Here is a 12,215-nt window from a genome sequence, read left to right as displayed (position 1 = left end):
TGGTGTGCGGCCACCTCCGTCGTGTGCGGCCGCATCCGGCTCACCTGGGTTGCCTTCTCACTTGCAGACTTGGATTCACGTACCTGAGGCTGAAGGACAATTACATGGAGATTCTCAACAGGGACAACGACCTGGAGAGGTGAGGAGGGCCCGCTCGGGCTTTGTCGCTGGGAAGGCGCTCTCATGTAGCAGCCCAAGAACGGGACAGTGGAAGGGAAGCGGGTTTGACGGCAGCACAGGGCATGGCACCAGCCGGCTTCCTTGGAGCCGTGGATTCGTGGAGAGGAGGGGGCTGGGGACAAGACATCCCCTTCAAGGGTGCCTCTTCCAGCTAGGCCCTGAAGGTCTCCATTCCCAGTAGCACCACCAGCCAGGGGCCAGCTGCAGAAATTCTCAGGGCTTCTAGAACTTTCCAACCTCCCAGGCCCCTCTGTCCACAAGGGGAGGAAGTGAGAGGCCCCCTGTGGGTGGCAGAGGCCCTGGCCTCCCAGGCAGTTGTGCTTTAGAGTGACCAGCTGCTTCCCAGGGGCCCTCTAAGCATCAAGCAGCTCGTCCCCAAGACAGAGGCCCCATCTTGAGCTCCGCTGGGAGGTCAGTGGTGCTCCTTTTTTGAACCGGTGTAAATGGACATGTTCTAAGACGGGTCGGAAAGGAGATAGGATTGGGTGGACATGGCCTCAAGCAATCTTGGTTTTAAAACTCCCTTTAAAGATAAGCTTCTGGTCAACTGGGCGGGCTCCTCTGCAGACCGGGACCTCTGGGGCAGGGACATGCTTGCTCTCCGGCTCCAGCTTCCACCTGGACAGGCAGCCAGGTCACTGCAGAGACGGACCCGCCCTGCAGCGCGCTGTGGCCCCTATGCATCTGCACGGCCGCAGGGCAGCCTCTCCCGAGCCTCCGGCTGACCGCAGCCCAAGGGGCTGCAGACTGTTTGCAGTGGGCCAAATGCCCACTGGTTGTAAGTCCTGTCTGGGGCAGGGGCTCAGAGCTGGACTCACCCGGCATCCCCCTCAAGCACCGGTCAGGGCAGGGCACAGCTGGACCTCCTGTGGTGTCCAGAGCTCAGGGTGGGTCCTGCGAGACAGGGAGGGCATGGAGAGCAGAGGACCCCCACCATCCCAAGGTGGAGCTGGGTGGCCACTTGTCTCTGGCCACTCCCGTCCAGACCCAGAAGGGAGCACAACCTACTCTTTTCCAGGTTTGAATTGCTGGAAGTCTTGAGCTTCGACTCGGTGAGGAGGCGTATGAGCGTCATCGTCCGGTCGGCCACAGGTAGGCCCTGCTTCCTGGGAGGCCAGGGTTTCCTTTCACCAGGGGCTGGTCCCGGACAGCTCCGGTGACCTGGGGGCCAGGGCCCTGTCCTCCTCCTGGGGTGGGTCACCTCCGCGTCCTCCAGGAAGCAGCCTGTCCCAAGCTGAGGTGCCTCAGGCCACACCTGCACACGCCCGTGATCCTCTGCTGGAGAGGCGCACCTCCAGCCCAGGGCAGGGCGGCCACTGCCCACGCGTCCCGGCCTTAAACCAGCACCGTTTGTGAAGGACGGTCTGCAGCAAACACCCCGTGGGGACACTGACCACTGTGCAGACGTTCTGTAGGGATGCTGAGCAGTGCGCAGATTTTCCGTAGGGACACTGACCGCTGAAGGGCCTGCTGCCCATGTTCTGTAGGGATGCTGACCACTGAATGGCAGGCTCTGTTGGTGGCAGTGGGTCTTCATGGCACAAGCTCGGGCTCCTGCCTCAGAGTCCTGGGTGGTGAACATGGTCGGACTGCTCTGACCTTGGTGACCTCTGCGTGTGCTGAGTTCATGGTGTCTGCCTCTCTGTCCCTGCCCGGCCCGGGGCTGTCCATGTCAGCTCAGCTCCTCCTGCTTCTGGAAGGATCCTGTGCCTTGGTCACTCCACTGTCCAGCAGGCCCAGGAGGGCCTCCTCACTGTTCCTGAGGAGGTTCCTCTTGGAATCCCACCTGTTAGCAGCCTCTGGCCCTGGCGCCTGGGCTTCACTGACCCTGGCCCTGCCCCTGGTCCAGCGCCCTCAGGGGTCTCTCCCTTCCACGAGCCCCCACCTGCTCTCCTGGCCTTCAGGGGCCTGCAGGGGTCAGGAGGAGAGTCAGCCATTTGCCCCCTCCCAGGCCTGCACGGCCTTGCCACCGTCACTGAGCCCAGCCCCCAACACCCTCTGTCCTCCCCCAGTCCCAGGCGCTGCCCAGCACGGGCTGGTCCCTCCTGCTGCTCCTTCATGTCCAGGACAGGTCAGCTGCCTGGCTTGCCGACTCCTGGCCTCCTCGGCCACACCCTTCCCTGCATGCCCCGTGGTGGCATGCTGGACGTGTACTGGTGGCTCTGCCACTGGCCCGTTACGTAGGGAGCAGACTGACCTGCCCAGCAGGGCGCTGCCCGCCGCCTGCCATTGCGGAGTCCTCGGTGGACGCGGTCAGTCCACTCGCTCAGTGCAGCTTCCGCTCAGCTCATCTTCAGGAGCTGAGGGACATTTCATTCCCTGAACCAGCGGCTACCAGGCGGCTTCCCTCCTTGGGAAAATGCCAAGAGCCGCCAGATACCGCCGTGGCCCTGGGACTAAGCTGCCCATCTCGGGGATTTTATGTCGGCCGGTTTCTCGTACTCGGGTTGAGAGAATTTCCTGTCTGTGCGAAGAAGACAGAGGAGGATCTCGGGAGCAGAGCTGTCCAGACCCAACGTTCTGGTTGGGACCACCCGCCCTAGTTTTCCCTGAGTCCATCAGAGGTGGGGGAGGGTGCGGGCAGCATCCTGAGTTGCTGTCCAAGCATGGAGCTCCGTGTGTGGGGTAGGCAGCCTGGGGAGGACACGGAGGCTGCTGGGAACTGGCCATCTGGAGCCAGATCCCACTGGGTCCCTCAGCACCTCCCCTCAATGGGTCACCAAGTGAGGGAGAGGAGCGGGCGCCACCAGCAAGACTTGACCAAAATCACAGGACATGGGACAGCTTCACGTGTACGTTGCCCGTGACACACAGAGAAAGGGGTTTGCAGCCTGGCAGTGGGTTTGGGAGCCGGTGCAGAGGGGCTGACCCTGCTGGAGGGCAGGAGGCACTCCACCTGCCCCTGACAGAACACCATCCTGCGACCTTGAGCCATTAGAACCATCCAGAGTGAAGACAGTGCGTGGTGGGCGTTGACCTGATGGGTCTGGCCAGGTGGAGCCTCAGAGCCGTGCTTGATGACCTGGTCCTGCCCTGGGCCACCACATCTCCTTAGAAGGCACTTTGCCATCCCCAGAGAAGCCACCCGTAAGCTCATGGACACTTGAGCCACCAGGGTCACTGTGCCACTGTCACGGGCTGACCACAGGCCTCTGGATGCTGCAGTCGCCCAACTGGGGCAGGAGCCACCCAGGGCCCGGGCCCCCTCAGCCCCGTCCGCAGGAGGTGCCCGCTCCGGGGCCTCTCGGGAACGGTGTCCTGGGGCTGCGGTGCCCTCGGGGAGCTTTGGGAGAAGCCACGTGCAGCGAGTCTGGTCTGAGTCCCGCGTCCTGGGGAGGGCACCAGCCCTGTGGCCTTCACCATCTGCTCCAGGCTGGAAGTGGTGCCCACTACCTCGGGGAGACCCCTCAAGCACCTGTCCACCATGCTGTGTGCCCCGCGGACTCACTGAGGCTGAACTGGGGAGGGTCACGGGAGGCCTGTGTCACTGGGCCGCGCCCGGCGTTCCTGTCCCAGAGAAGCGTGAGCACTGCCTCGCGTCCACACCAGCAGAGGTGAAGGGCAGTGGGCATGGCGCCTATGGGACCGCAGAGGTGGCACCTGTGGCTCGCCTGGGGGCTGCCTGGCCATGTGCCCTCCTCCCTGAGAGCCATCACCAGGCGTCTGTGCCCCTGGCTTTCCATGTGGTGCCCGGCGTGGGTGGGACACTGCCCAGCCACGTCCGCCAGGAGCCTTGGCCGCCGTCCTCCCTCCCTGACTCCTCTCGGCCCTGGAGTGGGTGGCAGCTGGGCTGCCAGACACACAGCTCACAGGCCCCGGGACCCGGTCCCGCGTGCTCAGCCCCACAGGCCACGTGCACGCCGTGCCTGGCTGCATGTCCACGGGACTACAAAGCAGGCCTGTGCCCACCCCGCACAGGGCACGCTTGCTGTGCCCCCCGGCTGCTCCGAGGCCCCGTCCTGTGAGCATGGACACGTCAGGCTGTGGGACACTGAGCTGAGCCGTGACGCGTCCTCATGTTTTCTACGATCCCAGTTCTAAACTGTCTGACGCCCATGACGGACTCTGAAACCAGCCTGGGTGGTCACTGGCCCCGCAGCCCTGGTCACGCTGTGGCTCTGCGGGCACTGCAGGAGCGGGGCACCCTGCGTCCCTGACGGCCGCTCCCAGGGCTCGCTCTCCCGCTGCTTCTGCCCAGCTTCTGCTTAGCCGCGGCCCACCTGTCTTTTCTGGGATTGGCCTTTCTGACTGTGACTGACCCCTGGGCCGAGTCCTCTGCTGCAGGTCAAATCCGTGTTCAGACCTTCTTCCAAGGTGGCTCCTGACACACTGCTAGGGCCTGGACTCCAGCCGACATCGGCCCAGGAGGGCCCCTGCCCACAGCCCACCCTGGGGAGGCAGCTAAGCTGGACAGTTCACGACTGTGCCCTCCAGATTTGGTCCCTGAATATTTGGGAGGCAGCTCGGTGCGGTGGGCTCGAGGACCCATCCCCACAGAGGAGCGATCCGGGTTTCCTGGAGTGTCACCCTGGCCAGGCGTGCCCCTGCAGCCGATGGTACAGCGCGTGTCCCAGTGACGCGCCGCCCCACCCCATGGGCCGACTCGCCCCAGAGAAGGGGCCTCAGTGGACCATGAGCCAGTGGCGTCCAGACTGGCATCTTGTCTCAGCGGCTCTGCCACTGGCCCCTCAGGAGGGAGGCTGTCCCTCAGCCGTGTTGGAGACGTGGGGACACTGCGCCCTTTCCCCTGCTCCGCTGATGCTGGGGCCAGCCTCGTTCCACACAGCTGCAGCGGCCAGTGTCCACGGGCGCTCCCCCTGCCCTGGCCAGCCCACCTCCGCATTCGTCACGCCCCACCCAGCCATGGCCCAGGGCCCTCCCCAGACACGGCGCAGCCCGAGGCCCAGCGCCGCCTCCCGTTCTGGCTCCTGGCCTTGTCTGGGGCCGCCTGCAGCGGGGATAAACGGGTTGTGGAGGCGTCCGTGGATCCCACTTCCCAGCCTCTGCCTGCTGAGTGTCCGTCAAAGCGGGGGGTGGCCTTGGGCCAGTCGTCCTGGCTCCTGCTTTTCAGCAAGGACGTGGGAGGCCGGCCTGTTCCCCATGTTGGGACTGAATCCTCCTCAGTTCTGTTCTTACTTTGCAGGAGAAATTTATCTGTTCTGCAAGGGCGCGGACTCTTCCATATTTCCCAGAGTGGTTGAAGGCAGAGTGGACCAGATCCGGGCCCGAGTGGAGCGCAACGCGGTGGTGAGACTCGACCCCTGGTGCACACAGCCCCGCAGATGCCGCCTCGGCTCTGGAGCTGCGGCCCGGGGCTGCTGCAGCACCCTGCCAGGGAGGGGCTCCTTCCTTCCCTTCACACCCAGAGCTCCCGGCTGCTGGAGTCTGGTGGGTGCCTCCAGGAGGCAGGCCACGTCCTCCTGGCCCGGCCTCCCAGGAGCAGGGGCAGACGTGGGCAGCAGCCTGGTGATTTCCAGGTGCCCGTCTCCGTACAGCACCGTTTACGCTCCACCAGCAGAGTCAGCACAGGACGTCCTCTGCCTGCATTAGGCTTGGTGCACTTATGAGGCAGGACCCTCGAATCCTGCTGCCGACTGGAGTCTCCTCTGTGTGTGTGTGTGTGTGTGTACCTCTGCCTTCTCCTGCCAGGTCCCTGTGTGTGTGTGTGTGTGTGTGTGTGTGCACTTTGCCCTCTCCTGCAGGGTCTCCTCTGTGTGTGTGTGTGTGTGTGTGTGCGCACTCTGCCTCCTCCTGCAGTGTCTTCTCTGTGTGTATGTGTGTGTGTGCGCACTCTGCCCTCTCCTACAGGGTCTCCTCTGTGTGTGTGTGTGTGTGTGTGTGTGTGTGCGCGCACTGTGCCCTCTCCTGCAGGGTCTCCTGTGTGTGTGTGTGTGTGTGTGTGCACTCTGCCCTCTCCTGCAGGGTCTCCTGTATGTGTGTGTGTGTGTGTGTGTGTGTGTGTGTGCACGCACTCTGCCTCCTCCTGCAGGGTGTCCTGTGTGTGTGTGTGTGTGTGTGCACTCTGCCCTCTCCTGCAGGGTCTCCTCTGTGTGTGTGTGTGTGTGTGCACTGTGCCCTCTCCTGCAGGGTCTCCTCTGTGTGTGTGTGTGTGTGTGTGTGCACTGTGCCCTCTCCTGCAGGGTCTCCTGTGTGTGTGTGTGTGTATGTGTGTATGTGCACTCTGCCTCCTCCTGCAGGGTCTCCTCTGTGTGTGTGTGTGTGTGTGTGTGCACGCGCACTCTGCCTTCTCCTGCAGGGTCTCCTCTGTGTGTGTGTGTGTGTGTGTGTGCACTGTGCCCTCTCCTGCAGGGTCTCCTCTGTGTGTGTGTGTGTGTGTGTGTGTGTGCACTCTGCCCTCTCCTGCAGGGTCTCCTCTGTGTGTGTGTGTGTGTGTGTGTGTGTGTGTGTGTGCAGGGTCTCCTCTGTGTGTGTGTGTGTGTGTGTGTGTGTGTGCATGCACTCTGCCTCCTCCTGCAGGGTCTCCTCTGTGTGTGTGTGTGTGTGTGTGTGCACTCTGCCCTCTCCTGCAGGGTCTCCTCTGTGTGTGTGTGTGTGTGTGCACGTGCACTCTGCCCTCTCCTGCAGGGTCTCCTCTGTGTGTGTGTGCGTGCACTCTGCCCTCTCCTGCAGGGTCTCCTCTCTGTGTGTGTGTGTGTGTGTGTGTGTGCAGGGTCTCCTCTGTGTGTGTGTGTGTGTGTGTGTGTGTGCATGCACTCTGCCCTCTCCTGCAGGGTCTCCTCTGTGTGTGTGTGTGTGTGTGCATGCACTCTGCCCTCTCCTGCAGGGTCTCCTCTGTGTGTGTGTGTGTGTGTGTGTGTGTGCATGCACTCTGCCCTCTCCTGCAGGGTCTCCTCTGTGTGTGTGTGTGTGTGTGTGCATGCACTCTGCCCTCTCCTGCAGGGTCTCCTCTGTGTGTGTGTGTGTGTGTGTGTGTGTGTGTGTGTGCATGCACTCTGCCTCCTCCTGCAGGGTCTCCTCTGTGTGTGTGTGTGTGTGTGTGTGTGCATGCACTCTGCCTCCTCCTGCAGGGTCTCCTCTGTGTGTGTGTGTGTGTGTGTGTGTGTGCACTCTGCCCTCTCCTGCAGGGTCTCCTGTGTGTGTGTGTGTGTGTGTGTGTGTGTGTGTGTGCATGCACTCTGCCCTCTCCTGCAGGGTCTCCTCTGTGTGTGTGTGTGCGTGTGTGTGTGTGCATGCACTCTGCCCTCTCCTGCAGGGTCTCCTCTGTGTGTGTGTGTGTGTGTGTGTGCACTCTGCCCTCTCCTGCAGGGTCTCCTCTGTGTGTGTGTGTGTGTGTGTGTGTGCACTGTGCCCTCTCCTGCAGGGTCTCCTCTGTGTGTGTGTGTGTGTGTGTGTGTGTGCAGGGTCTCCTCTGTGTGTGTGTGTGTGTGCATGCACTCTGCCTCCTCCTGCAGGGTCTCCTCTGTGTGTGTGTGTGTGTGTGTGTGCACTCTGCCCTCTCCTGCAGGGTCTCCTGTGTTGTGTGTGTGTGTGTGTGTGTGTGCACTCTGCCCTCTCTTGCAGGGTCTCCTCTGTGTGTGTGTGTGTGTGTGCACTGTGCCCTCTCCTGCAGGGTCTCCTCTGTGTGTGTGTGTGTGTGTGTGTGTGTGTGTGTGTGTGTGTGTGCAGGGTCTCCTCTGTGTGTGTGTGTGTGTGTGTGCACTCTCTCCTCTCCTGCAGGGTCTCCTCTGTGTGTGTGTGTGTGTGTGTGTGTGCAGGGTCTCCTCTGTGTGTGTGTGTGTGTGTGTGTGCGTGCACTCTGCCTCCTCCTGCAGGGTCTCCTCTGTGTGTGTGTGTGTGTGTGTGTGTGTGTGTGTGCAGGGTCTCCTCTGTGTGTGTGTGTGTGTGTGCATGCACTCTGCCTCCTCCTGCAGGGTCTCCTCTGTGTGTGTGTGTGTGTGTGTGTGTGTGTGCACTCTGCCCTCTCCTGCAGGGTCTCCTCTGTGTGTGTGTGTGTGTGTGTGTGTGTGTGTGTGCATGCACTCTGCCCTCTCCTGCAGGGTCTCCTCTGTGTGTGTGTGTGTGTGTGTGTGTGCATGCACTCTGCCCTCTCCTGCAGGGTCTCCTCTGTGTGTGTGTGTGTGTGTGTGTGTGTGTGTGTGCATGCACTCTGCCCTCTCCTGCAGGGTCTCCTCTGTGTGTGTGTGTGTGTGTGTGTGTGTGTGCATGCACTCTGCCCTCTCCTGCAGGGTCTCCTCTGTGTGTGTGTGTGTGTGTGCACTCTCTCCTCTCCTGCAGGGTCTCCTCTGTGTGTGTGTGTGTGTGTGTGCACTCTCTCCTCTCCTGCAGGGTCTCCTCTGTGTGTGTGTGTGTGTGTGTGTGTGTGTGTGCACGCGCACTCTGCCCTCTCCTGCAGGGTCTCCTCTGTGTGTGTGTGTGTGTGTGTGTGTGCACTCTGCCCTCTCCTGCAGGGTCTCCTCTGTGTGTGTGTGTGTGTGTGTGTGTGCACTCTGCCCTCTCCTGCAGGGTCTCCTCTGTGTGTGTGTGTGTGTGTGTGTGCAGGGTCTCCTCTCTGAGGTGGCAGCAGGCTTCTGGCCTGCTGACCGGCGCCCTCAGGCTCCCTGGGTCAGGTGCTCCCCCTGGGGAGGGAGGGCCTCCCGGGGAGGGGGCTGCACTGCTGGTGTGATGAGACCGTGACCCGCGTCCCCCTCTGAGGCGTCTGCCTCGCGCTGAGGGGTGCAGAGGCGCAGCCCGTTCTCCTGGAGGTGGGTGTCAAGGGGGTCCTCCTGCTTCCGTTCAGCCTCCCTCCCTGAGCCCTCCACCCACTGCAGACCACGCCACCAGTGCAGGTGGACGCTGCCCTTGTCCGGTTCTGTCTGTGAAGTCAGGAGCCGGTCCTGCTTCTGCCCTGCCGCACTGGCTGTTTCAGGAGAGTGTTCAGGGTCTGCCTGGCTCCCCAGGTGGCAGTGGGGGTGGGCGGCCCGTGCTTCCAAGGGCCTCCACTCGGGGCTGTCGAGGACGGCTGTGGTGGACTGTGTGGTGGGGGCTTGGTGTGGGCGGCTGCCCCCTCTGCTCTGCAAGGCCGGCCAGGTGCCTCCTGCTCAGGGGCCCTGAGTGCCAGCAGTGAATCTCCCGGGGCATGGCTGCCGGTTTCCTCTGCCCGCCCTCCCCCCAGCACAACCTGTGTGACCGCTGGCCGTCGCGCTGCAGCTCTCTGAAGGCTTTTAAGTCTTCCGCACCTTTCGACTCAGCGCCTGCTGTGTCCAGTCTGCCGCAGCCGCGTCCCCTGCACATCCTCCCGCAGGCCGTGGCGACCCCGGGCTGGCAGTGGGCCGGGGAGTTGCGGGGTCCTCGCGCCTCCCCTTGGCCCACGGTGTACTGGTGTGGTCCTGGAGGCCGCCATGCCTGCAGATCTAGAATCTTCTCCTGGCAGCCTGGTTCCTTGGAGACAGCTGGTGCCTTCCTGTGATGTGATGGCATGTCCAGCGTGGCATTCCAGCTGGTGACTGCTGTGAGCGCAGGGGTCAGGCTGTGCCCACCACTCTTCACGGTGCCTTCCTGGCCTCTGGGCATCTCCTCTGCCAGGCACCTGAGGCACCTGGTTGCTGATGCTTCATTTTTAAATAGCTACAGAGTCACAGCAAATGGCAGTGTCACGAGCGAGGGCAGAGGCCCCACGTCCCCCACGTCCCCAGGTCCGAGCTCCTTTTCTCTGCAGCTCCATTTGGTGTCACGTTGAGGAGACATTGTGAAGCCCAAGACCGGGCAGGCCACCCCCTTCCCTAGTGGGTTTTGCAGGCTCAGCTCCTGAGCTGGGGACTTGGCCACACCAGGCCAGCTGAGCTCTCTCAGGGCACGGGTTCTCCCAGCCCCGGGTGCAGGCATGGTTCTCTCCCCGACGAATGGTCCTGGCACCCTCGTCCAACTCCCTAGCTGGGTGTGCCAGGGCTGTTCTGCCGCCTCCTCTGGTCTGGTCAGGCTGGTCCTGCTTGTTCTGTTGGCGCTCTGGTTAGCCCGAGTGGGCTCCAGCTTGTCCTTTGCAAGGAGCTTTGGCTGCTGATTGAGAGCCACACAAATCTCAGCTGGGCTTTCCCATCCTAGGGCCTCGGGGCTTCTGGTGGGGTTGCAGTGACCCGCAGGTGACTCTGCGCAGAGCTGTCACCCAGCGGTGTTGGGACGTGGGTCTGTGAACACAGCTGCCCCCTTGAGTTGGCCTTCAGGGCCTCGTTCAGCCAGGTTTCGTTTCCGTCGAGTCCTTGCACCTCTGGTTTAGCGCAGAGCTGAGAGTCTTGCTCTTTCTGATGTTGCTTCAGTGGAATTGCCTCCATTTCCCCTGGGGTCGTCTGGGGAGTGCGTCTTGCCAGCTCACGCCTGTCCTGTCCTGCCAGCTCATGGGGTTTCCCGTTCACTCAGACCCGGGGCCACGCCGTCTGCAGAGTCCTCGGACGTCCTTCTCACCTGGGTGTCCTTCCCCTCCTCTTCAATGCCTGACTGCTCTGATGGGACACCCAGGAGAAGCGGAGAGCCATGCCCCCTGTGTTCTGATCTGGGGATGCGCTCAGTCTCGGCCTCCGCGCGATGTCTGCTGTGGGCTCCACACGTTGCTTCCGCTGTGCCGATGCCCGTTGGCCGCATGTCTTACCAGGAAGCACAGGGGTCTGGTCAGCCGGCTTTCCTGCTTCATAGGAGGTGCACACAGGGAGGCCTTGCGCTGCGGGGACTGGTCTCCGTGCGCTGATCCCCTTGCACTCCAGGGGCAGAGCCCAGGCTGCGCCTCTCAGTTCTGGCCTGCCGGCGAGGACTCCCGCGTCCGTGTTGGCCAGGGACCTGTCCTGTCGTTGTTGGCTCCGTGTCTCACCTGCCGTGCAGTCTGCTGACCAGCAGGAGGAGCAGAAAGGCAGGCCCTCTGCTCTCAAGAGCCAGGACCTGTTTCTGAACGTGTCTGTGGCCCTTCACCCAACCGAGCGGTGGGACAACTCGGGGTCACTCTCCTCATGGAACCACGTCATTGTCATGAGGCCTCCCCGGCTTGTGAACCAAGCCTTCCTCTGGCGTGATGGCAGCTCTCAGGGAAAGAGGGTCCGTCCGGGTCCAGGTGCGTCTAGGGTCTGTAAGCTAACCACCAGGTGCCAGACCTCAGGTCTCCACTCTACTCAGCAGACCCGCTGGTCCTTGGGGCAGTAGAACCCAGTCCGGCAGCCAGCAGCCCATGGCCAGGGACAGGACAGGTGGGCATGTGGGCAGGGCTCTGGGCAGCATGCGTGGGCTGTGGAAGCCCAGGGTCAGATGGCTCTGGCTTCACACTCACCCCTTGGAGCAGGAGACCGTGTCTGGAGGGGGCATGAGAGCAGAGTTCCAGAAGGTTCCTGGAGAACAGAGTCCAGATATGGAGTGAACCTCTGCTCTCGGTCTTAGTGAGGCCCCAGGACCCCTTGCTTTCAACTGCTCGGGTGACGGGCACCCTCAGCCCGTGGGGTAGTGCCCTTGAGGCAGACCCGGAGGTCAGAGGCCTGAGGAGCCTGAGTCCTGAGAGCTACCGGAAGCTTCCACCCATGTACTGGGAAGTCCTTTCTAAACCGTAAAGACCAGCCGGGGGCCCAGGTGCTCATCCAGGAGTCGAAGCTGCAGGAGCAGGAGAAGGGTGGGCAGCCTCCCGGTCTTCACCCTCCTGAGGTGGCGCATCGAGTCGGAACGACAGGGCAGAGGGAAGAGGTGCGCCTTTGAGGTGCCCACACCGTGGCCCTCGAGTCTCCAGGGTCTGACCCGAGTGCCTGGCTGGACGCCTCGTGTGCTGTCCACGTGCTGCGTCACCCGGAATCAGCACCGAACTCGTCATCCTCCCAGTTCCTGTGCACCCAGCGGCGTTGCTCAGGAGGCTTGCAGGTCGGGTGTGGTGGTGCAGGCCTGCGGTCACGGCACTCGGGAGGCTGAGGTGGAGGATCTCAAGTTGGAAGCCAGCCTCAGCGACTTGGCCAACCCCATGTCAAAATCAAACATGGAAAAGGGCTGGGGATGTGGCTCAGTGGTGGAGCACCCTGGGATCCCTGGCCCGAGTGCAGTGAGATCACCCGCTCCCAAGTGTGAGGCGGCGCTTACCG

The 12,215-nt window shown here is 62.6% G+C and overlaps 1 protein-coding gene across 4 annotated transcripts in view; it reads left to right on the top strand.

Annotated features, from left to right (window-relative positions):
* Nucleotides 1-12,215, top strand: part of Atp11a (ATPase phospholipid transporting 11A) — a 118,232-nt gene that overhangs the window by 79,770 nt on the left and 26,247 nt on the right. For all 4 annotated transcript variants that reach the window (XM_047552347.1, XM_047552348.1, XM_047552349.1 and 1 more), the window contains exons 15-17: nt 68-139; nt 1,199-1,272; nt 5,324-5,427. In XM_047552347.1, coding sequence (XP_047408303.1) covers nt 68-139; nt 1,199-1,272; nt 5,324-5,427 — 250 coding nt within the window. The remainder of the gene's footprint in view (nt 1-67; nt 140-1,198; nt 1,273-5,323; nt 5,428-12,215) is intronic.

Source organism: Sciurus carolinensis, chromosome 5 (assembly GCF_902686445.1).
Source record: "Sciurus carolinensis chromosome 5, mSciCar1.2, whole genome shotgun sequence".
Classification (NCBI taxonomy): domain Eukaryota; kingdom Metazoa; phylum Chordata; class Mammalia; order Rodentia; family Sciuridae; genus Sciurus; species Sciurus carolinensis.
This window is presented reverse-complemented; position numbering and strand designations above follow the sequence as displayed.